This window comes from Saccoglossus kowalevskii, chromosome 6, assembly GCF_978046115.1.
Source record: "Saccoglossus kowalevskii chromosome 6, keSacKowa6.1, whole genome shotgun sequence".
NCBI classification, from domain to species: Eukaryota; Metazoa; Hemichordata; class Enteropneusta; family Harrimaniidae; genus Saccoglossus; species Saccoglossus kowalevskii.
Window position 1 is genome coordinate 37058006 of NC_140646.1, and position 24606 is coordinate 37082611.

The window sequence follows — 24606 nt, forward strand, 5'->3', positions numbered from 1 at the left end:
TGCAGTGCATTCATGCTGTATTTTCACTTGTGATGCAGTGTATCCATGCTGTATTTTCACTTCTGATGCAGTGTATCCATGCTGTATTTTCACTTGTGATGCAGTGTATCCATGCTGTATTTTCACTTGTGATGCAGTGTATCCATGCTGTATTTGCATTTGTGATGCAGTGTATCCATGCTGTATTTTCACTTGTGATGCAGTGCATTCAGGCTGTATTTTCACTTGTGATGCAGTGTGTCCATGCTGTATTTTCACTTGTGATGCAGTGTATCCATGCTGTATTTTCAATTGTGATACAATGCATTCAGGCTGTATTTTCATTTGTGATGCAGTGCATTCATGCTGTATTTTCACTTGTGATGCAGTGTATCCATGCTGTATTTTCAATTGTGATACAGTGTATCCATGCTGTATTTTCACTTGTGATACAGTGCATTCATGCTATATTTTCACTTCTGATGCAGTGCATTCATGCTGTATTTTCACTTTTGATGCAGTGTATCCATGCTGTATTTTCATTTGTGATGCAGTGTATCCATGCTGTATTTTCATTTGTGATGCAGTGTATCCATGCTGTATTTTCACTTGTGATGCAGTGTATCCATGCTGTATTTTCACTTGTGATGCAGTGTATCCATGCTGTATTTTCACTTGTGATGCAGTGCATTCATGCTGTATTTTCACTTGTGATGCAGTGCATTCATGCTGTATTTTCACTTGTGATGCAGTGTATCCATGCTGTATTTTCACTTCTGATGCAGTGTATCCATGCTGTATTTTCACTTGTGATGCAGTGCATTCATGCTGTATTTTCACTTGTGATGCAGTGCATTCAAGCTGTATTTTCACTTCTGATGCAGTGTATCCATGCTGTATTTTCACTTCTGATGCAGTGTATCCATGCTGTATTTTCACTTGTGATACAGTGCATTCATGCTATATTTTCACTTCTGATGCAGTGCATTCATGCTGTATTTTCACTTTTGATGCAGTGTATCCATGCTGTATTTTCATTTATGATGCAGTGCATTCATACTCTTGAAAATATCTTATCACAGCAAGGCCATATGGTTGTTATATCTGTAAGATTACTTTTGATTATTCATTCAAGTACGTTTTCAATCATACATGCATGTAATGTCAAATGTATTTGTTGTTGAAGATGACCATACAAAATGCAAGCCAAATTCTCCTCACCACTGTACCTTGGTGGATTCTATTAATGTTTATATCCTCTTTATAAATTGGATATCAGGTCATCTTGTATAATCATTGCCATATGCTAGGACAACTTTGGTTGGGTGTTTTAGACGCTTCCAATCAGATATATTTTACCAACGTCAAATGAACAACCTCCCGATAGACTAGCGCACATGTTCTTATGTACGTTTGCAAAACGAATGTGAATAGCAGTGTGAACACCCAAGACATCGAATACTGAGACAACATATGGGGGCAAGCATATAATAATAAACATGACCATGTATATGAATCAAATTGTATTCTAAAAAGTTATCTAAAGAACAGCTACATCAAATTTTTAAAATTCATGGGTAAGCAAAAATAAAGGCTGAATTATAAAACAAGAACTGTTAAAATTTTATACAAAAATATGTCAGAAATAAGTCTACTGCACAGTATATTGTACATATTAAATGACAGGCATTTCACTCCGGTTCTTTCATTAAGCTGTCTACAACCCTCAAAGATCACATGTTGAATAATAATTTTTTTAAATTATCATCTCCAAATATTTTATGTCATAATGACATTATTAAACAATCATTGTAATCATTAATTCCTGCTATTCATGATATTAAGATTCGGATTATGCAGCTAACTGATGCAGGAACCAATTGTCGCGCAAACCAGGATGGCTCATGCATCTATCGTTTCTCACTCAGATTCAGGATAATACAAACTTTTGTTCATGCTGCAAGCCAGTTTCACTCAATTCCAGCATATAGCATGAACGGTACTGCATGCACTCAAATATATACTAAGAATAACATTATGACAATTCACTTCAAAACTGTTCTTTAGGAATACTGCTTGCTTGGATAACACCAGTTTCGAATGCATGATGGTCCAGTACGTGCACAATAATGCCTTGCAAACATCAAGTAGAATGTAAAGCAAAAAATACTGTACAAATCTATACAAAGTTTCAAAATGCAAGCCTTGTCAAACATTACTGGCCAGCGGTAATATTTGAAGTAGACTTTTTGAATAGTAAAATACAATTCCCCTGGTTCCTTACACTTCACATAAGATTAACAGTTGTAAGTGAATACAATTCAGAAATCTAATTTAGCAGTGCTGCAGGAAAAAACAAGTACACAAGTGTTGATGCGTATTTGTAGAGCAGCGAAATACAGCATGTCAGATTGATGATACAGGTAAGGATGTCAGTGATTTCCTTCAGATATAATCATACAATTTTTTGCCAGTGAATGTATATTCCCAAGATGAGATGGCAGAGGTAATTTTGCTAACCCTGCTGGACCAAGTTGCCTGATGCCTTCAATCACACTTGTGCCGGCAAATTTGACAGTACAGTGAAATACATTTGTGTCACCATCCGCCATACCAGGAACATATTCATTCGCATGAAATCCAGTTACTAACTACAACAGAAGAAAGAAAATGGTATAAATACATCGTTTTTCACAATCTACATAAAAGCATTAACCAGAATCAGAAGAGCAAAATTGTACAATAATGATAGCTAATACAATAATTGACAAGTAGTGGCAGCAATCTCTGTGGTATTTCAGCATGGAACTCAACTGGAGCTACAGTTACATACATGTACTCCCTTCTTTCACCTTGTAATATCAGGAATCATTATCATGCCATTTCTTATTACCATTGTACATCCCTACAACAGCTAATGAGTACCGGTAGTACTTGATATGCATTACATGAATCTTACCTTATATGTCAGTTTTTGTACCACAGGTTGCTTATTTTGACCAAATGTTTCTTGTGTTTGGGATAACCGTGCCCGTTTCTCTTTTGTATTTTCACAAATCAAACGATCATCAGAGATATCAGGAGGTGATTCTGCTAAATAAATCAATGGGAAAACAAATGAGACAGTCTCCTTGCATTGCAGATACATGTAACATTATTAATACAAGACAGCAAAGCATATATTATAGCAAGTACCGACAGCTTTCAGTGATATATTTAATGGATTTTTTTCAGTACACTTTATTCCATATATCATGTAGTATCAGTGACATAAAGCCATGTAATACCCTCTGAGTGGCAAATATGATTGTTCTTTGCAAGCAATTTGAAATTGTGATATCACCAACTAATCACCTCTTAAAAGGCAAAAACATGGCTTGTTGTGAAAACTGTTTGAAATATGATCAATCTGAATTTTCTCATGCATTCACCAATACATATTTTATTTTCAAATCGCATTTGAGGATTTCGCTGTTTCTAACAGGATCTCCACTGAACTGCCAGTACCCCCTGCTTGCTAATTGCCATTAAAATACATGAAGACTGCTGATAGAACTAGCCTACAATTTAGTTAAAATGCTGCCAATTTGTAAATACATTGATGATTCCAAAAATTAGTTATTTCTTCAATTGGGCTTGTTCACGGACCGGCATTGCTTTATGCAAATAGGATGCAATAAGATGTGCATACACAAATAACGATTTTAATATTAGAAACAGCTGGAGATGCATATATGTGATAAATTGGATATCAACAATTTTGACCATGTAATATTGAATTTATTAAACTAATGTAGTAGTTCCATATGTTGCAATAAAATACATTTTATATACAATATGTTTAGCATAGTACAGTGAACTATACTTATTTAATAAATACTACATTACATAGCAACTCATTTGATATCTGCAATTTCCTTCTCATGCTTACAAGAAATGTTTTATTTTTATAGTGTAAACACCAACTCTAAACATGTGTTTTTGCTTCCATGCACAATAATGAGGAAGTGCGACACAAAGCCATACAGTCATGGTAGCACATAATCATAATCTAATGTGGGTCCCATAAGACACATGTAAACTACATGTGTGTTCACATGAAACTCAAACACGCACAGTAACTGTGGCAAATCTACTGGAAAAAAAAAATGTGCATCTCTATCATTTTAAATCAACCGTTAGTATTACAATAAAAATATCTGTGTCATGTTTGATTGATCTCCATATAAACAGAATACTATAGAATACACCTGACTCACCTTTACGTTTGCGAAAACAAGAAAGAGGACTCTCATCAACTTGATTATACCTATACCGACTCATTACACCCTGGCTGTGTTGATGTAAAACCATATCAGCCAGTGATCGTAGATGTCTCCCTGTCAACTCTAATTCTTTGATTTTTGTACAATGAAGTGAGAGAACCAACGCCTGTGAAATAAGTAATGGCTGAAAGTTAGAAAAAATAACAAAACAAAAACATTGTGGTCCTATCAAAATCTTGTTATATGTCTACTTACTAAAAGTGAGTAAATGCTTTTAATACTATTGATGAATATTGATATTTGTGGTATGTAATAAAAATGTGTGATGTTTACTCATTTGAAACAAAGGTTATTCTTGCTCGAAAATTACACGGAATAAAAACAAGCAGCCTGTCGGCTGAGATAGCGCCGCTGTTAGCAATGCACATTTCAATTAAAGAACAGAAAATATCATTTGAAAATGAACAATATGTATAGTATCAAAGCAATGGGACTTGCTGTTTTCAACAAGAATGACAAAAATAATCATCAAAATTAGATAATTGAAGATATCACCATGAAATTAACAAATCTGAAAGAGGTCCACATGTAGTACCTACATGTATATATGTTGTCGGAGTAATTTCTGAATCATTTATCTGTGAAGCATTGTAATTGAAACATGCAATATTTGTTAATCGCTTTATTCATTTCGTTTTATACAAGTTCAATAATACTGTATTCTGACTTATACATTGTTGCAAAATACGGATTCTGAAGTGAGACGACGACATGAATGCGAACGTGGTAGAAACCACCGCAGTGTGTTCTTTTGTTTCAATTTTTATATTCATCCAATTAGAAGTTTTCCCACTAATTTTCTTACACGATCAAGAGTTTATCGATGTATATCAAGGGCATACTGCCAATTCTGTATCATTCTTACAATTTGTGTTATATCGTTGATATCGAGTTGTAAGTCTCCGGATTTCCAGCGGGTTTTCCGTTAGTGAATAAATTCTGAGTTTTCATTAAGTCGTTCTTCTGTGGTGATTGGTGCTGATTGTGTAGCAGATAATTTTGCATACTATATTTCGTTACATTTCCATATCCGCAACGTATCGCGCCCCACATATGTAATATCAAAGCAAGAAGTCAAAAATATCACTTTTTACTAAAAATGACAAAAATATTCACCAAAATTAGAGAATTAAAGATATCTTTACAAAATGAACAAATCTGAAAAAGGTCCACATGTAGTACCTATACAAAAAAATGTATATGTAATATCAAAGCAATTGGACATGAGTTTTTTAACAAGAAGTAGAAAATATCACTTTTTACCAAAAATGACAAAAATATTCACCAAAATTAGAGAATTGAAGATATCGTCATGAAATGAACAAACCTAAGAGAGGTCTGCCCAAAGTACTAGTACATATACACCAAGTATCAAAGCATTCAGGCTTGTAGGAGAAGTCGAAAAAGTAAAACATTGACACGAACGACGGACAATCACTTATATGATAAGCTTCCGCTCAACAAAGTCGACAGCGGAGCTAATAAAAAAGTTGATACATGCCTAGAGAAAATATAACAGAGCAAAGAGATGTTCACATGTGTGAATAATTTATTGGGCTTCAAAAAAATCACAGAACAGACAAAATTGAATTGCAACAGTCGACATTGGAGCTAATAAAACAGGCGAATAACACAGCTCATGTCCCTTGAAAATTAAAACTATTTATTATGATATGGACAATAGTGAATATGCTATTGATGAATGGATTTTCAATATAAAGCAGTTGAGGGCATTTTTTGCATCAGGCCGTCATATTAAAACATCAATCTTGTGTATTGCCTAAAAATCTGTCTAGTGCTTCTTTGGCAATGAGAATGCCACATTGACTGCTTTTATATGCATTAAATTCCCTGGTTCCAAGACTGAAGTACGTTTTGAGAAATGTGGAAACACATGTTCTGTATTCACCTAGAGGGCAATAATAACTCAAGAGTTCTTAAATCGTATTCCATTTGAAATCAGAGGAGCTTAGTAAGAACCGTTGTGTGATGAGAAATAAAAGCGGATTTGACATTAAAAATTTAAGGTTAGCCTATCATGTCAGCTAATATAGATCTGAATTCGGAGATGCACAATGTGAAAGCATTCTGATCCACAGTAATTAAGTAAATAAACAGAATGAATTAAAGAAAAGAAACAGATTTGATTGTACATTTGTGGTTTACAGTCTGTTTTATCCAAGAGCAGTACATGTACAATGTACATACCAATTTAAATCTGATGAGAGGTATCAGAAAGTTGCCTAATTTATGCAAAGTGCATAATTAATAGGCACGATTTTACCCTTAAACTAATTACATCTGTGGATTACCTCAAAGCGCCTATGTACCTAGTTTCATTCAAATCTGTTAAGGTAGTTTAAACCAAATTCACATTTTGCTCTACTGGGCATGTTTCTGCACATAACACATGTATGCAATTCATTATAGGAGAAAAGGCTTCCCACTGTATATAAATCAAAACTACATGCAATCAAATAGCAAAACTCAGGCTGACATATAAAACCTCATTCATATGCTTATTAATATTGCCTTCAGCCAATAAGTAAGACATGAAACAAATACACCTTTGCTTTAAGATTAATAAATTTTCTATGAGAATACACCTACATGTACAACAGATTTGATTGAAGCCTCAAGGGATTTTAGAATAAATAAGTTACATAGGATATATGCGAAGTATGCTCATGCTTTAAAAAAAAAAAACATGTTTTATTTAAAACACAATCAAGCTAATCTTCAGTGAAGTATGTCCTTGAAGGCAACAATGAAAAAATCAATTTATTTGACGATCAGAAAAAGAAAACTCTTTGTATTATAAGCAACAAAATCAATAATAATCTTTTTCTATTGCATGCCGTGAGATATTAATTTCAAGTATACCACAGGTGGTAATATTAAGAGTTTGCATAATAGATGATAAGATAATATTTTTAAAAGACTTGTAGAGACGTGTATACAAATGTCCCAGAGGCTCACCAGAGATGAGAGATAAATATGCAGTAAAAATTAAGGTATTTATATCTTCTGCTTGGAGAGTGGCTGAGCTGAAACTTTCTATTAGCAACAATTATAAATTACTAATGAGTTGTTTTGCTTCTTGTAAGTAGCCGTCAGTGTTCAACATCAAATGAACTATGCTGTAAGACATTTTGAAATAGTACATGCATAAGTGTGAATATGAATCAATGCATGTACTCGTTGCATTCATGCTCTAGCCTACATTAAAATTACCAGTAATTAATGTATCTGCTCTATTACATACAGTTCCATGACAGAGGTGCGTCTTTGGTCTAAATGGTCTATTTAATTGATCCAGTATACAATAAATGCAATTTTTGGTTTATGTACAGTTTTACAGTACTCAATCCATTGCTTTTTTAGATCATCCCTCTCTGGAAACAGACCACATTTTACTGCTTACCCGCTCATTCAAACACTGACCTGACTGACAGACAACTTGTCACATAATGGCAATGTACATGTACTGTTCTCAATGTTATGATCAAAATGATTGTTTAAATGGTGACGTTTGCAGATACAGCAAATATTAATTATTGTTTGAGTGTATTTCTGGAAAGTTAATTATTAAATTTCAAAAACACAGCTTCAAATTGTGTGACACATTGTATCATGATTTGGATAGTCATGATACTTGAAATGATTTGGTTTTATTCTATGCAAAAATGATGATGTTACAGTCATGTCGGTGTTAAGAACTGGCTTCAAAAGTCATAATTATAGCTGCACTATATGTCTAAAAGATTCTTGCAAAAAATAAAGAACAAGCAGCCTGTCGGCTGAGATAGCTCGGTTGTTAGCAATGCACATTTCAATTAAGAACTGAAGATATCATTAGAAAATGAACAAGTCATTGTTAATGACACAGTCCCCGTCCAAAATGTTGTGATCTGACATATCAATTTGATGCTGATGAAGTCATTGAGATTAGATTGAAACCATTAATAGGAGATGGATTTGTAAAAAAATTATGATTTAGTGCTTCTACATGACAATTGGACATTGGGCAGTCATATTGAATCAAATTACATGGTATACTGTCTTTGTACAAAATTTAAAGAGAAAGGTTCATTGCATTCAAAAGAAAGTAGCATGGGTACATGTACCATGAAAAACAAAATGGCCGCCAGTCAGATATATTTGTTCGAATCACGAAAAAAATATGACGTGTACCTATAACCATATATGTATGATCAACATATCAACTTTGATCTAAATTGGCCTAGTCATCTCTGTGAAACAGCTCTGGACATGTAAAAAATTACGATTTAACACTTTTACAGGAAATTTGGGCATCTGTTAGTCATATTGAATCGAATCACAAAACTAATGTTGGTACAAATGTATCCTTTGGTATACTATCTTTGTACAAAATTTAAATAGAAACGTTCATTGCATTTAAGATAAAGTAGCATGGGTACCATGGAAAACAAGATGGCCGCCAGTCAGCCATATTTGTTTGAATCACGGAAAAAAAAAATGACGTGCACCTACAACCCAATATGTATGATCATCATACCAACTTTGATCCAAATCGGCCCAGTCATCTCCGAGAAACTGCTGCGGACACGTTTAGGTTTCAAACATAGCAAATTTTACATCCAAAATGGCCGTCAGTTGGCCATTTTTCTCTGATCAAGTCACTTGACGCGCATATGTAAGACATTATGTATTGTCTTCATGTAAAGTTTGAATGAAATCCGTAAATGGGTGTCCGAGATATAGCTCCGGATGTACGTACGTACGAAACAAACCCAAATTAATAGTCCCCGTTTTCGAGCAAGCCAGTGAATGAACTTCAAAAACAGTTTATCCCTAACATATTTTTGTGTTCAGACATAATTTTCTTCACTAGCTTGCGGATTAGTTAACAAAACTCTTGTTTAACCCTTATCTGGTTAAAGAAAATGCTGCATGATGAGTTACCAGGTAATCATGTTCACAGTATCGGTTATGTCTTCTCAATTTGACCAACATTCTATAGTCAGTTCCATGCAAGTTTCAGTGAAATCTTATGCAATGTCACACCATTTTGTCATGTTGACAAAAACAATTTACAATTGGCAATACACTTCAGGTAGGGTACACATGTAGGGTTATCAAAAGCTGTATATCTTTGCTGAACTAGATACATCTTGAATTATCGATAACAAGTCATTGTCAATGAAAAGCATAGTCAGATTATGTTTAAATATTGGGATAGTATTTAGCCTTTTTACTACAAATGTGCATGAAATAGGTATAAAGACTAAGTTTGAATGAAATTGATCAATGCATGCCCCAGAAACTGTTAATGACATGTTCAAATGTTGATTTTTGGGACAATTAATGGCTGTCATTTGAAGGTCAACAAAATAAAACAAAGTGATATCTTGCCTTTGTACTAAATTTAACCCAAATCTGTACAATCATCTCTGTAAAATAAGCAGACATGCATCAGTCACCCACTATGACTGATTTCAATGCAATGTTTGAATGAAATCGGTCAAGGCATGTCCAAGAAACTGTTGATGACGTGTTTGAATTTTGTGATTTTATTCATTTTTGACGAAAATGGCCGCCATTCAGCTAAATTTTGATGAAAACGAAAATTAACTGAAAACAACATTTAACACATTATATCTTGCCTTTGTACAAAATTTAATTCAAATGTACAATCACTGTAAAATAAGCAGAACACTCGTAACAAAAACAAAATGGCCACCAGTCCGCCATTTTGAATCAAATCACGAAAAAATATGATGTGCATCAATAACCCACCATGCTTGATGTCAATGCCAAGTTTGAATGAAATTGGTCAAGGCATGTCTGAGAAACAGTTGATGACATGTCCAAACGTTGATTTTTGGTGTTTTTTAGGACAAACATGTCTGCCAGTCAGTCAAAGAAATCAAAAATAAATCGATGTGCACATTTTTCCAATTATGACCGTCTTCGTACCAGATTTAAAGAAAATCTGTCCAGACGTCTCTGAAAAACGATGACGGAAATTCCACACTCGGTTAGTTAACAAGACACATCTTTTAGTAAATAGAAGAAATGAATTAGGAAATGTGGTTGCTTACCTGCAACAAATATTGCTTATATGATTTTTTAATGGTAGATGTGAAGACATTTAATGAATCAGAAGGATGCATTATGTAGACTACATTATTAAGTGAAAACTCTGATCCAACTCCTTCTTTTAAACATATCCTCAACCAAATCCAGTCCTCTTTTTTCATCATGTGTAAATCCTAGAAAGAATAGAAACAAATCTGAAACTTGTAATAGAAGATGTATACAGTCTTTGCTATATTTGAAATGCAATTTTTATGTATCCCTAATATAATAATATTGTGTTATAGCAAAAAGGGATATTTTATGAAATTTATGTGAAAAATGAATAATATTAGTTCAAGAGCCCCTCTGTTGTACATATATAATCAGCTAAATTTAAAATAATGTTTGTATCTCTACTTGAAAGTAAATATGTGAATAGATTTTTACTGTCTTTTATCTTTGGTGAAATTTGGATTTTACTACCGGTAATTTAAAAGAATATTTTTCGTTCAATATCATATTTCTGACAAGCCAATAGAAAGTGTTCCTCATCTTTGATTAAATTGTCATTACATCTTTGGCATAGGCTGTCTCTTTTACTAGAGTTTTTGGTTGTGTGTGTCTATCTTTTTCTATTTCCAGATTGTGGTTGCTAATTCTAAATTTTGTATACCATTTCCTTTTCTCCCAGTCTAGCTTATTCAAATTTGTAATTTGTTTTAATTTTGCATAGGTTTTCAGTTTACTTTTTTCATTTGAAATAATTTCCCTCCATAAATTCACATACATGTATTTACTTTCCAAAGAGATTTTTAAGATGTTATTGATTTGACTTTTTGTTTTCTACTAAGAGGTTTTACTTGAATGAAATTTAGTGAGTTTTCTTCTAAAATCGATTGTATTGTATTTAACCATTTATAATTCATATTATTGGGTAGTTTTTGTTCTAGGTACTGTAAAATGACTAATTTTCACTTGGTTTAAATTTTGCTGATTTGCCATTTCAGGCATATTCAGTAGGTTTTAAATGCACTGTTTTATCTTTTAGATAATGTTTTCTATGCTAAATTTTACATATTCAATGGCTTTTAATTTAGCGCATTTTCCAGTCAGTGAAATAAGCAAAATTAAAACCCAGTGAATAATTAACCCCTTTACAGTATGCCTGTTTTGTTAGATTATCATCTGGGAGTCAGTATTTAATGGCCTGTATCTTTACACAAAGAAAAAGTGGATATTGACCCACCTCAGCTCTAGATGCCATGTTACAGGATGTTTTATTCACTTGCAAAATTTATTTACAAAATTTAATATTAATTTTTTCAATTGTTGTTTCGTCCCATTTAATATTGTCATTAAAATCCAATGCCCATATTTCTGATCCATAAAGTAAATCGGTTTGATATAAATGTTAAATAATTTATTTTTAATTCAATGTCTGTATTTCCAAATATAACTTATTGATAATGTGAATTGATTTGGTTGCTTTACTTGCCAAGTGTGACATTGCATCATTGAAACTCCCATTTGATTTAAAAACAATTCCTAGATTGTTCGAATTTCATGTAAATAAACAATGTATTTTACACGCGTTGTATACGTCGCTATGAGTCCCATATTGAACAGGATGCGGAACGACGACTGCCACCCTTTAACTATTGTATTATTTAGTGAAGGGGAATCTGTTTTAACATTGTCCAAATTGTCTTTTAAATCATTAATAAGGATATTAAAAAGCGTGGGGCTCATGACACTCTTCTGCTGATATTAAATGGCTCGGATATATAATTATTTGTGTTAAAACTAGCTTTAATGTTTGAGTATATGTTTCTAATAATTTGAGTAGAATATGATAACATGTGTGTATGAAACAAAAAACACAAATTAAATTCACTGTATGCTAGATCATAAAGTTATTTTGATTATAGACACACCTCTGTCTTTTATGTCAATGCATGTGTTACTATTGAAAGCAAATATGGTAATAATATTCATTATTAATTTCAATCAATAGTATGGCTGCTGCATGTACAAATGAGATAAATGATTGATACATAACTTTACACCCCTCCACAAAACACTTCAGGATTGCAACATTTCTTTTTCCTTTTAAATATTTTTGTGCAAGGTGTCTCTCCTGTGTTAATTGCAAGTGTGCAAACTAGTTTCCCAAGCATAAAACTGAGTGTTTGGAAGGTAGGGCAGACTGTACTCTGATTTACAATGTAAACTGCTGAGTAAGCAGTCGGCTCTCAGAATCAAACCCAGATCCTCACTGCTGCAAAGTGAACATGCTGAACAGATAACATTAAGTGTATTAAAACAAGTGCTGAATTTCACATGGCAAAATGACGATATAATAGAATATAGCATATTAAAACAAAACATCTAGAACTAAAACAAACATTTTATATGTAAGTTAATCAGAAGGGACACAAGTTAAAAGCTTCAAAAAATGTGAAATATTAAATATTATGACATACCAATGTTTTATAAATGTTTGACAATGATCACTAAAGCACTGGAATTCTGCTAGGGATAAATAGTTGTAACCATGGTGACTAATAACTGCTTTGTTTATGTAATTACAAACTTGAATTATTAAAGGTCACAATATTTTTCATTTTCATATAGTTAATTAAAATTTATACTTTAAACAATTTAAAAATGTTTTTTGTTGTTGTTTTACTTACTTTTATGTGGATGAACAAATTAATTGTAACATTTCTTGTAGCCAAATTTAAAAGTACTGTAAAACCATTTATTTTCAGACATTTAATTTCACAATTTTAGTATTTTTTATCAATTTCACTGGGTTTTAAGTTCACAAATTTGCCAGGGAAACAATGAGTTATATTGTTATTTTACATGTTCACGTGGATCTTATTTAGTGGATTTTATTCATCACTGAAAATAGCAAAACTAAAATGCTGAGAAAAATTACTGCATTTACCGGTACAGTATTTTAACACTGTCTAGCTGACATTTAAGATGACCAAATGTTTTCATGGAAGCTATGGCACAATGAAGTAATGAATTACAATGAAACATATGCAAATTAACTAAGTAAAGATGTCTTGTTGAAACTCATTAAGATATTGAATCTCTGCAAAACATGTCATTAAAATGCATTGGATATAGATAATGTGATCAGTTACTGAATGTACATCCAATTTTACAAAGCCTATACTAATCTCAAAGTTCATTTCAGATAAAAACAGTCACCATCTACAGAGATTTATTATGAAATTTGTTATGGCCTTATGTAAAACATACTTGCAATCATAGTCTCATACTATAATAAAAGAAGTCATTCTCAGCATCATGTGGAATTTATTACGGTTTTATGCATACCATGTTTTAATTTATTTTGCAGTCTACATACCAATACTTGCAGTGTAAAAGCTTTATCCATTAGTTTGTCCACCCCAATTTCTGGCAAATATGTTTATACTTATTTATAATATACTTAGATATTTATTTTATAGATTGGCGTTTTTATTTTATCAAATTTATGCAATTAGTTTCAATTTCTTTCTTTCAATTTCTCTAATTGATATGAGGACAGCTGCTTGAGCTGACTTGTGTTTCAGTAAAGGTCAGATGGAATCAGAGCTAATGTATTAGGTGTTCATACCAGTATACTCTCTAAGCCGATATAATGTGCCACTGACACACAAACATTTGCTGTGATGCAACAGAAAATCATATATTCATACATGTATAGTGAGTTTGAAAAAAAGTGTTATTAAAGTTATGGAATATGTAATTTGGTAAAACAAAACAATATAGCCCACAGTATGTCAGCAATTTGGAACAAGACTATACACTGGCAAAGAAAATTTAAAGTGGTCAAGGCCTAAACCAACATCAGATATTAATGAGTGTACAATCAGGGGGCATTACTGGTGACACTTTCATAGTAAAAAGTGAACAATCACATTATACCTTCATCTAATTTAGTTCTTGTCAACCATAATTTAGTCCAACCATACACCCTAGAGTCTATAAATCAAGGTACAAGACAGGAGGTTTGAATAAGTTACTTACTAAAAAGTACTTACTAAAATAAATACATGTACTCAATATTAAGTAGGGATAATCTCATTGCCAGGCTGCACGACGATAGTCTTTAAGAAGTACATGTAGTAGTGAAATACTTAATTTTACTTTTTTTTCGAAAAAATGAATGCTTACTGTATTCATGACGAGATTGGTTACATTGTTTTGTCAAAGAACTTATCACAACAGAGATAAACAGCGGATTAGTAGAAAGCACAACATTTGTCACCAAAGACACAATTCATTGCCTTGCTAAACAACAATGGTCTAACACTCCCCGTAGCAAGGTGCCTAAAGAAGTGTTTTGAAATAAGACAGCAGCCCCAGTGACAATTTTCTTTCAGTTAAGTTGGAATTCAGTTTTCTATCTTTTTATAGTATTATAGTCTTAATATTTTTATTTTTTTGTAATGTATTAGCTTAGTTTTTTTAACCTTTTATTCTTTCTTAAATATTTGTAACCATTGCCAATCCCTCCGGGGAATGTGTTAAATTACCTACAACATAGAACTATGAAATACAGTGTTAACAGGTTTCTCAACGTCAGATATTACTACAACTACTATGGCAATTCATTATTAGCGCAAACCCAGTCAATCAAATAAATAGTACTCAGTGAGCACTCATCACATTTCTTCCCTTTTTTTCAGTGACTGTAGATGCGGTATAAGACAACAGGATTCTTTTATAAATTTACACATTCTAGAGGTTTTACTTCTCCAATGTAAAAACCAACTCCACATTCTAGTAAAACACAAACTTAGACCTGTTCAACAGAAACAAACCAGAAAAGTTGCACAAAATCGTTTCGACCTACATGTTTCTAATGTTTTATTCTACAATTTTTGATGAAAACATTTTCCATAGCCCTTTTAATTTCTTCACAACACTGATTCAAAGTCTCAATAAAAGATTTATTTACTTAATGATCACTTGACTAATTGAAGCTTACGCCTGATACAACATTGATTTTTATTTAGGGTAAAGTCTGGGCTTTCATAAAATATATACATGTAGGTTGAAATGGTTTGGAACGACTCTTCTGGGAATATAATTAATATGTATTTTACTTTCTGGAAAACTATACTACATTGTACATCTTTAAAAGCTTATTTCACTTCACAGATTAAATAATATACAATGTACAGCAAAAAGACATCTGGAATTCAAAGTGCACACACAACACAGACAACAGGGAATACTTTCTACCAAAGTACACATCACCAAGGCTTTTAATGAAGATGAAGATATCATTTTAACCACAAAAAAGAAAACATGATAAAATAGAATCTTCTTTTACTAAGTACAATGTTGACACAAGAAGAGCAACTCTCTAACCACTAATGTATCAAACAACAGAAAATAAAGAATACTTGTTAAAGGAGTTGAGGCGAACACAAATTTTGCATCTACTTTGCTTGTTCAGAATAAGGCAATAGATAATGGGAGAGACATTTCCATAGAATATAATGGTCAAATATTACCACACTGAAAACTATGAGTAATAATAACAAGCAGCCTATCGGCTGAGATAGCTCCGCTGTTAGCAATGCACATTTCAATTAAAGAACAGAAAGTATCATTAAAAAATAAACAATATGATTGTATAGTATCAAAACAATCAGACTTGCAGTTTTCAACAAGATCTGGAAAATATCACTTTTTACCAAAAATTACAAAAATATTCACCAAAATTAGAGAATTAAAGATATCATTACAAAATGAACAAATCTGAGAGAGGTCCACATGTAGTACCTATATATGTAATATCAAAGCAATTGGACTTGCGGTTTTTAACAAGAAGTTGAAAATATCACTTTTTACCAAAAATGACAAAAATATTCACCAAAATTAGAGAATTGAAGATATCATCATGAAATGAACAAATCTGAGAGAGGTCTACCCAAGGTACATATACACTAAGTATCAAAGCCTTCAGGCTTGTAGTTTTCAAGAAGAAGTTGAAAAAGTAAAACATTGACACAGGCGACGGACGACGACGGACAATCACTCATATGATAAGCTCCGCTCGACAAAGTCGACAGCGGAGCTAACAAAGCTGACGACAGAATAGCGTAACAATGTCTTGAACATGCTGACTGTTTACATGCTTGGGAAATCAATTTAAATTTTCTTCTGACAGATCACTGCCAAAAATCCTCTTTTGTTCATAAAGCAAGTGGTGACCAAAATTATAATTACCCGGTATATACAAACAAACAAATAAATAAATAAACATCAAGATGGCAACAATTACTTAAACTGGATTTCAAATACATATTTGAATATGTATTTAAAATTATATCCAATTACGCCTTTGAAACATTATTTAAAAAATACAACAAAAAAATAAATCTATAAATGCATAAATGAGTATTAGTAACTATAAGTAAATGAATGGGGAGAGAAATAGAAAATGCCACGAACCCAGAATTCACCATACATGTACATATTCAATGACTTGATACATGAATACATGTATGTCAGTGGTCAATTACTTGACCCCGAGTCAAATTTGATCACAATTGTTTGTGTGGAATGGGTACTCGTGTTCTGAGAGCAAACTACTTAAATTGGATTTGCATGCGTAATGTGTGTGTGTGTGTTTGATGACATTGTCCATAAAAACACAGTTCAGTACATTCTCAAAAATGTCGTCACAATCTCACAAACATTGTCAGAACTGATCACAAACACTAGTACCGGTAACATCTTTTCCTCAACACGCTATTGAAATATCCTTCATCTTTCTTTGACAAGCGATTCTTTCATTGTTTTCTTTAATTAAGGTTGTTACAAACACTTCCTCTGAGCAAGATTAGTAGCCTAAAATTCAGCCATTCAGTGCACTCGAGAATGTTCTGGTGAGAAGCTGCATGTGCCCCCCCCCCCCCATATGAAAGTGGCATGCTCCACTCCCTGCATGCAAAACCAGTAATTTAAAAAAAAAATTATTGGAAAAACTGTAAACTCACACGCTAATCAATTCAGCAGTTTCTTGAGATAATTTGCAGTTATTGTCTCGATCTTACTAGTGTACAGTGTCTGTAATACTAGTGTAGATTACAGTAGAATATTTCAAATTGATACATGAACTTGAAAAATGTCTTTTTAATACTATATATTTCTGTTTGCAAAGTAGATATTGAAAGTTGCCATAGCAATAAAAAGTTTACATGGTTAATGAGCAAACTTTTAGCAGCATTTCTAGGAATCAGTAGGTAACTGACAGAATGTATGTATAGCTGTACACAGGAATACTTACATGTCTGAAATAGAAGGAAAGTTGTTTTCGTAAGGTAAATTCAAAATCAGGTGGAACAATAGGTGCATCTTTCTTCATACCTGTAACAAATAAAAGACTTTTAAATAATTTGGTCTGGTCCTGAATTGATTTATTGTCCATTTTGCATTTTTTTCAATATTTTGCATAAAAATTGTGAATGACATGAACTAAGCGATTTTTCTTTGGATAAATTAGGTATTGCCCTGTCTCTCAAAGCTACATATAAAACATGATGTACTAACTGCACAATTATTGTTATTATTAATATAATGGTCTTACATCATGCCATTTTGATTTAGATTTATCTCATTACCTGCTTATTGTCAGAGCCAAACTTCTGAGAATCAGATGATACAAAATACTTGTGTTGTGGGATTGGGTGATTAAATCTAGCTTAGCTTGATTTCAAGACTGTTCATATATTAGTAACATAAATAATAATTAATAAGTTCAAAATATTCCATTTACATTTGTTTTGTTAAATTCAAAAGATCACCTATCTAGCATTTCACTTCGTGAAGATCACTAGACACAATGTATTATTCTCCCAGACCCTTAATATACTTCACATCTTACCTTCTGCCCCAGTTAACCTGTAGACTTGCCAATTTCTGTTGTTTTGGTGCCAATGGTTATCTATTGAAATACAAACAAAATGTATACTGTAAACCATTTTAATTTCACAAGCGACATTTTCATGAGTCAGGTTTTCACTTTATGTCACCAAATAGCAAAAAATGCTGTTTACAGATATCATGGTAGCTATATTGGCAACACATAAAAAAAAAACACATGTGCGTTTTAGGTCTCTACATCCCCAAGACAAAAAAGTGAACAAATATTACTATCACAGAACAACAAAATTAATATTATAAATTTACTTGTTAAATCACAAAGCAGTATTTTCAGGATACAAACAGTGTGGCAGCACCAAAGAAGTGCTTTGTTTTACTACCACAATGGTCTGACACCCAATAGGGGTTTATTTCCACTGTGCCATTGCTAAATTTTTATATAAAATTGATACATTCAGATTGCTGAAAAATAAAAACTCATGGAGGTTCCATTACTTTTAATGCAATAGGAATTTTGTACAGTGAATTATTGTGTGTGTTTCAATGAGTATGTTAACTATTATAATTGCTCTACAAAATAATTAGGCAAATAATATGCAAATTTTATGTAAATTAGAAACTAAAGTTTTACCCCGACAGTGGTCTAAATTAAGGTGATTGTGATGTGATTTTGTTACAGTTTAGTCAGAAAAACTGGAAATTTCTATAGTCAAAATATGTAACATTTTAATGATTCAATATATAGCAAATGTTATTTTGGGCTTCTGTTACGCTTCTAATATTTTAATGAGGCATTATACATGTAGCACAATTACTTCTTCATACAGCACAGGTTTTCAGCAGGTTAAAATATTATTATATACATTGTTTTTTAACTGTTGATAGGTATGGCAGGATTGGATGGTCATAAGCAGGGCTAACATGACATGGTCACTGACAGTTATTGTGCCCTTGCCATCAGGTTTACTTGGACAAAACTACGCCTGAAACAATGCTGCAGTTTATACAAGCAACATCATAGCCATATAGACGAGCCTATGTTGTAGTTTTTTTTACTTTTTTTTGAATATTCATTTTTGTAGCCATAGCAACTGAGTTTAAAGTGCCTGTGCAATGCCTACTCACAGGCTTTCCATTTTAGATCTGTGCCGAACTGAAATTGGCAATTATTGATTTTTTTGCTGAAAATGATTACTCTTATCCAAGTAAATTTGAGATATTTCCCGTGCTGTAGCCACACCCATCTATCCTGAAACGGTCCACTGTTTCCGTATTTCCGACTCTCGCCGAAAGTGCGCCACCAAATGCTAAAATATGAGAGGAAGCCATACCCCTGGGCCGAACTTTTATATCACTGTGTCATTCAACATACTTTTAAACGATATACCGGATTCGGCTGATACCCCGCCCATTCTAAACCCCGCCCATGGGCGATGTTTCAAATAGTGGGCGATGTTTTGGTCCACACATTGCCTGACTGAACCAACAAACATTTTTACAGACCCCAATTTTCCCGTCCGACATCTTGTATCGAGCGCGCTATTTCAAATATGACGCTAAAATAATTTACTGTGAAGTCGAAAAGCATTAAAACTTCAATAAAACCAATGCTGTATACGAATTGTTGTTGCGTAGTCATAACTCGTTAAAATACATTTCACTTGAATAAAGTCTACGCTTGAAAAGAATGTTATTTACGAAGTTTAAAATATCCAAGCCTTCCTGGTTCGAGCCTCTTGGTTGTTATCAGTAATGTTTAATCTTTGTCTGTATCGCATTCCAGACAAAAAGTCGATAAACAAGAAATAGGCAAACTAAAATGTCTCCCGCGTTTTACATACGACATGATTATTAAAAAACAGAGTTAAGCGGTCGTGTACGTTCTATAAAGCTAACCTTGTACACATAATCTTGTACTGACGTGTTTTTTGTCCAAAAAAGAAGGTTCCCTTTCAGTTAACTCTTCGCGTTCATCGTTTTTGTGAGAGTTGAAAGATTTTTTGAACACATGACAAGTAACTATATTGATTTGCGTCAAGCTGGATGGCCTGAATTTAAATATCAGTGCGTGAACTCTGGAGGTCATTGCCCAATGCCGCACGTGGTTATTATAGTTCAGTCGAAATGTACGTGAATATTGCGATCGAAGTGCGCTGTCCAGAGTGTACTAGTATTATATTATAGTAAAATTTAATTTGACGCATGGTATGGTTTATATTACATGTTCAATTCATTTAAAATTAAAAAAAAATCACCATTGGAACATCGATGAATCACAAGTATTTAAAATATTTTCTCGACTTTCCGTGGATACCAGACTACTATCATTTTTAATGATTTAAATGCGCCCATGTTTATGTTTGCGTAATTATTACGAATGCAACGCATTATCAAGTCGGTAATATTGAAATATTCACAGACCCAATACCCCGGGTCAGCAATAGTAAAAATTAACTTGAGTTTGCGTAATTATCATGAAAGCAGTACATTACAAAGTTGAAATATTCAGAGCTGGTACAAAATTGTAAACATAATTTGCGTAATCGCGCAGCAAGTTTCGCGAAGTACTTGAAGTTCAATTGCGTATCAAAATGATGTCGCTGATCACTCAGTTGTCGCAGCGTGTGTTGTGCCATGTCCATGATGCACCCAGTTTCGACTTTGACTTGCTTTTCCTTCTTAGTGCATGTTCTTGTTCACGTAAAATGCGACCTCTCACCAATGTATTAAAACACTTTGAATTTATACTTTGCATGATTATATTTGGTCAACGCGAAACATTATTTTTTCTAGACCATTTTTATCAACGCAGGGGTATTTTTCCCCAGACAAGATGGGCCTCGTAATATCTGCCAAAAGATCTTTTGGTCCACATTTTTGTTAAAAAAAATCAAATTCTCCATCAGATCGCCCAGGGCGGGGTATCAGCCGAATCCGGTACATTTTTTGATCGGCGTTTCTTTTTTTTTTGTCTGTTTTATTTTATTTTTGAGAGAACGAATTTTTAGAAGTTGTTTTCACAACAAACATTTATGATGGTTAAACGTTGTGTTGTGGGCGGTTGCAGTAATGCGTATAGTCATAGTGTAAGTACACATTTCCAATCGATCCGAAGGTGCGAAATCGGTGGACGAAAGCCGTGAAATTAATGAGAAAAGGTAGGGGTGGACTTCCTCCTTACAGCGTCATACATGTATGTAGTGTCCACTTCACCTCAGTTTCGAAAACCTGTGACAAAACAACTAGGTTTTAACGAGAAACGCCGACAACTTAAACCTGGCGCAAAACAAAACGTTTTCGAAAAAATATTTTCTAGCCAAACTAGCCCATTATCACTGAGGCGGATTTCGGAAAGGAGAGAGATGTCGGGTAAGGGTTTCAAATGAGTTGATTTCTTTTGCAATCCTGATTATCGCTTTATAGAGACCACCCGTGTTATGTAAAAGGTAGCAGTAATTTTGATAATGACACGAAAACGAAGCGTAGGACAAACAAGAAATTCCGCAGCCCTCAGGCTGTTTTCATTTTCGCAGGCTAAAAGTGTCTGAATTGTTCGGTGATTGGTGTTGAATGTCGAATCCACACCTTTGTTGCCTTTACTTGCAGCTTGATCTGCATAATAATTTATGGAATAAGAATCCGGGCTTGGGCTGTCAATGTATTTTTCTGAATTTGTCTGTACGTGAGTGGCTCTCAATTATTTTTGTTATCCAATTAAACGCCGCCATTCACGCACTTGTCCCCGTCATGACCCGACGCGTTCACCCATTACAACAAATTTATTTCCACGCGGCAGTCATTTATTTAGTAACTGTGTTTTGTCGTTTTTTTAATTATTTCTCTATTTCACACTATATAATTTAATGTTTAGAATATCAAAATATGTCCTCTTTTTATTTTAATTTTGAATGTGTTTTTTTTTACTCAGACGACCGATGAAATAAAACAGTGTAGTGACGTGCCTAGTAACCTGCTAAATAACAAGACGATTCAGGCGTCAAATTTGATTTTGTCCAGTGCCGGAGTCCAGCGACAGTGTACAAACATGCGCCGGTGACTGTGACGACCACTGTGACTAGCTACACCAGACCGAACATATTTCGCATCTGACTCAACCCCATGCAACAAACTAGATACTATGTAACAAGTACGAACAAGTACACAAGTGGCAATTTAGTCAAAGATAAGAAAACAGCACAAGAAATTTGCCTTATTTATATGTATCGGCAATGCAAGCTACTCGGCAACTTCCCCTTCTGACGTCACAGGAGGAATTTCTGTATGCAAATGAGAAGCTAATGAGGAGCCTCGTTTTAAAATACACAAAAATATAGTTGCTGTAGACTGAGTTTAAAACGCATTTTTTCACTTAAAAAAATAATTTATGCTTAGAAACATAAAAATTAATAATTATTTATGTATCAATGGATAATTTTAAATCCCAATACAACAAGTCAATTTCAATGACAAGTCCCCATCCAGTTTTTAGTGCCAAATTATTTACACTCATGTGACAAACATGATACAAAGTGGAGCCAGTTTATTTGTGTAATTCCTTCCTTTATTCTGCCAATGACATTCATAATGCATTTCTAGCACGAAAATGATCATCAGCTATCTTGAATCAGATTCTGAAACAGATGCATGTGCAAAAAGGTTTGAATAAAATATGTTCATGCACAATCCAGTTATAGAATGGTAGAAATGCTTGCTTTTGATGAATTTTTAGCACTAAAATGACTGCTATTTGGCCATATTGAATTGGATCATGAAACAAATGCATGTGCTTATGTATTACATGATGTGTGATACATGGTGAATTTTGAATGTGATTGGTCACAGCTGAATTTTTAATTCCTACTTCACCCTGTTCCTAATTTGCACACAGCATTTTTGATAGCATTCATGGCAATCAAAATAAAAACATTACTGAAAATAATCAATAGCAAAGAAAATTATTATGTTGTCGCAGGATTAATTTTTTGGGGGTAAATAATGAATAGGAACAATCCTGTACATTGTCAGACATTATGTCAACAAGAGGAATGTGCTTCTGCAATCTGATTGTAGCAGACAAAATATTTTCGGGATAACAGAAAACTACAGCATTGTGTCAGGCGTAGTTTGCGTCAAAGTGAATCCGTCAACAAAGGCGCAATAGTATGCATACATACATATGTATACAACAAAATAACAAAGCAAAAAAAAACTTACAAATTAGATCAAGTTCAGCTACATCATCTAAAGTTATGTTCTTGCGCTAGAAAAATATCAACAGTAAGAAGTGAGAGAAGTTATCTATGCATAATTGACATTGACTTAATTAACAAGATTAATTATAACAACAACTATAATCAGCATTAAGACAAGGGTTACCATATTCATACAAGTGACATTCTCACAAAGATTTAATACAAAACAAACATGCAACTCTTTTTCATCGTCTACAAGTGTGAACAAGTTTATTCAATCTACATGTAAAACATTGGGATATAATTTCATTGTTGGTTTATAATTGAATGGCAGCATTTTTTAATTTCGTGACAAGTGAGTAAATATGTCAAACTGAGAAAATTATCTGTGACACTTGCAGACCCATATAAACACAATCAGTTGATTGCACACGAGATCTCAAAATATTTGAATGCATTCTTGACAGAAAAAATAAAGCCATAATTAAGGGTAAATTTTGCAACTCAGCAAGTTAAACCGGCAGTCATCAAACGCGTTTACGATACAGGATGACAAAATACCCTGAGCTTCTTTTGAGAATCGTATATGAGAACAAAACTGACAGCCAGCCAGCTAGCACTAATTTAACAATAATGTAATGTACTTGTGATTTAAAGTGCAAGCGTCAGTAGAACATGCTTGTGGAAATAGTTTGATATAAATGTATTCATTGCGCGATTCACATACCTTGCAATATTCTGTTATACGGCTGACAATGACTGCTTTGGTGGCTCGGTTGAAATCCAAGTGCAGTCCCTCCTCACCAATAACAACAAATCCCCATTCTGGTAAGACGATTTCAAAATCCGCTTTTCGAAAACGATTCAACACTTTCCGCAGAAGGAACAAAACATCCATAACACAAACGTTTAACGACCAAAGATAGTCGGATACGCCAGTACCATTTCGACCACTTCAATAAAATGTAACCGAGTGTAAAATAAATAAAAATAACAATAAAAACAGTAGCCGATAGTTTACCGGAAGCAACGCTAATGAAAATGTCGAATTTTCGAAAAAAAAGTTGAAGATGGCGCTCATCATTCTTACAACCAATAAGAAACAGAGCTACACTCACGTGATA

The 24606-nt window shown here is 33.4% G+C and overlaps 1 protein-coding gene across 2 annotated transcripts; it reads right to left on the reverse strand.

Annotated features, from left to right (window-relative positions):
* Positions 1–2294: 2294 nt before the first annotated feature.
* Positions 2295–24525, reverse strand: LOC100378236 (centromere protein N-A-like). 2 transcript variants are annotated; one of them, XM_006821783.2, is made up of 8 exons: positions 24210–24525; positions 23505–23550; positions 18292–18351; positions 17695–17774; positions 10391–10561; positions 4239–4410; positions 2939–3069; positions 2295–2630 (listed from the first exon to the last, which is right to left on the reverse strand). In XM_006821783.2, the coding sequence occupies exons 1-8, from the start codon at positions 24378–24380 to the stop codon at positions 2412–2414; spliced, it is 1050 nt and encodes a 349-aa protein (XP_006821846.1). In that variant the 5' UTR covers positions 24381–24525; the 3' UTR covers positions 2295–2411. The 2 variants fall into 2 exon arrangements, with proteins under 2 accessions (XP_006821846.1, XP_085357000.1); XM_085500874.1 differs by having other exon boundaries at positions 2939–3072.
* Positions 24526–24606: the final 81 nt, after the last annotated feature.

Coding starts and splice junctions, on each gene's coding strand:
- LOC100378236 (XM_085500874.1), bottom strand. CDS start 24,380: ATGGATGTTTTGTTCCTTCTGCGGAAAGTGTTGAATCGTTTTCGAAAA. Junction 18,352..23,504: donor AGCTGAACTTGATCTAATTT/GTAAGTTTTTTT, acceptor GTATTTCAATAG/ATAACCATTGGCACCAAAAC. Junction 3,073..4,238: donor TTGTTTTCGCAAACGTAAAG/GTGAGTCAGGTG, acceptor TGATTTATTTAG/CAGAATCACCTCCTGATATC.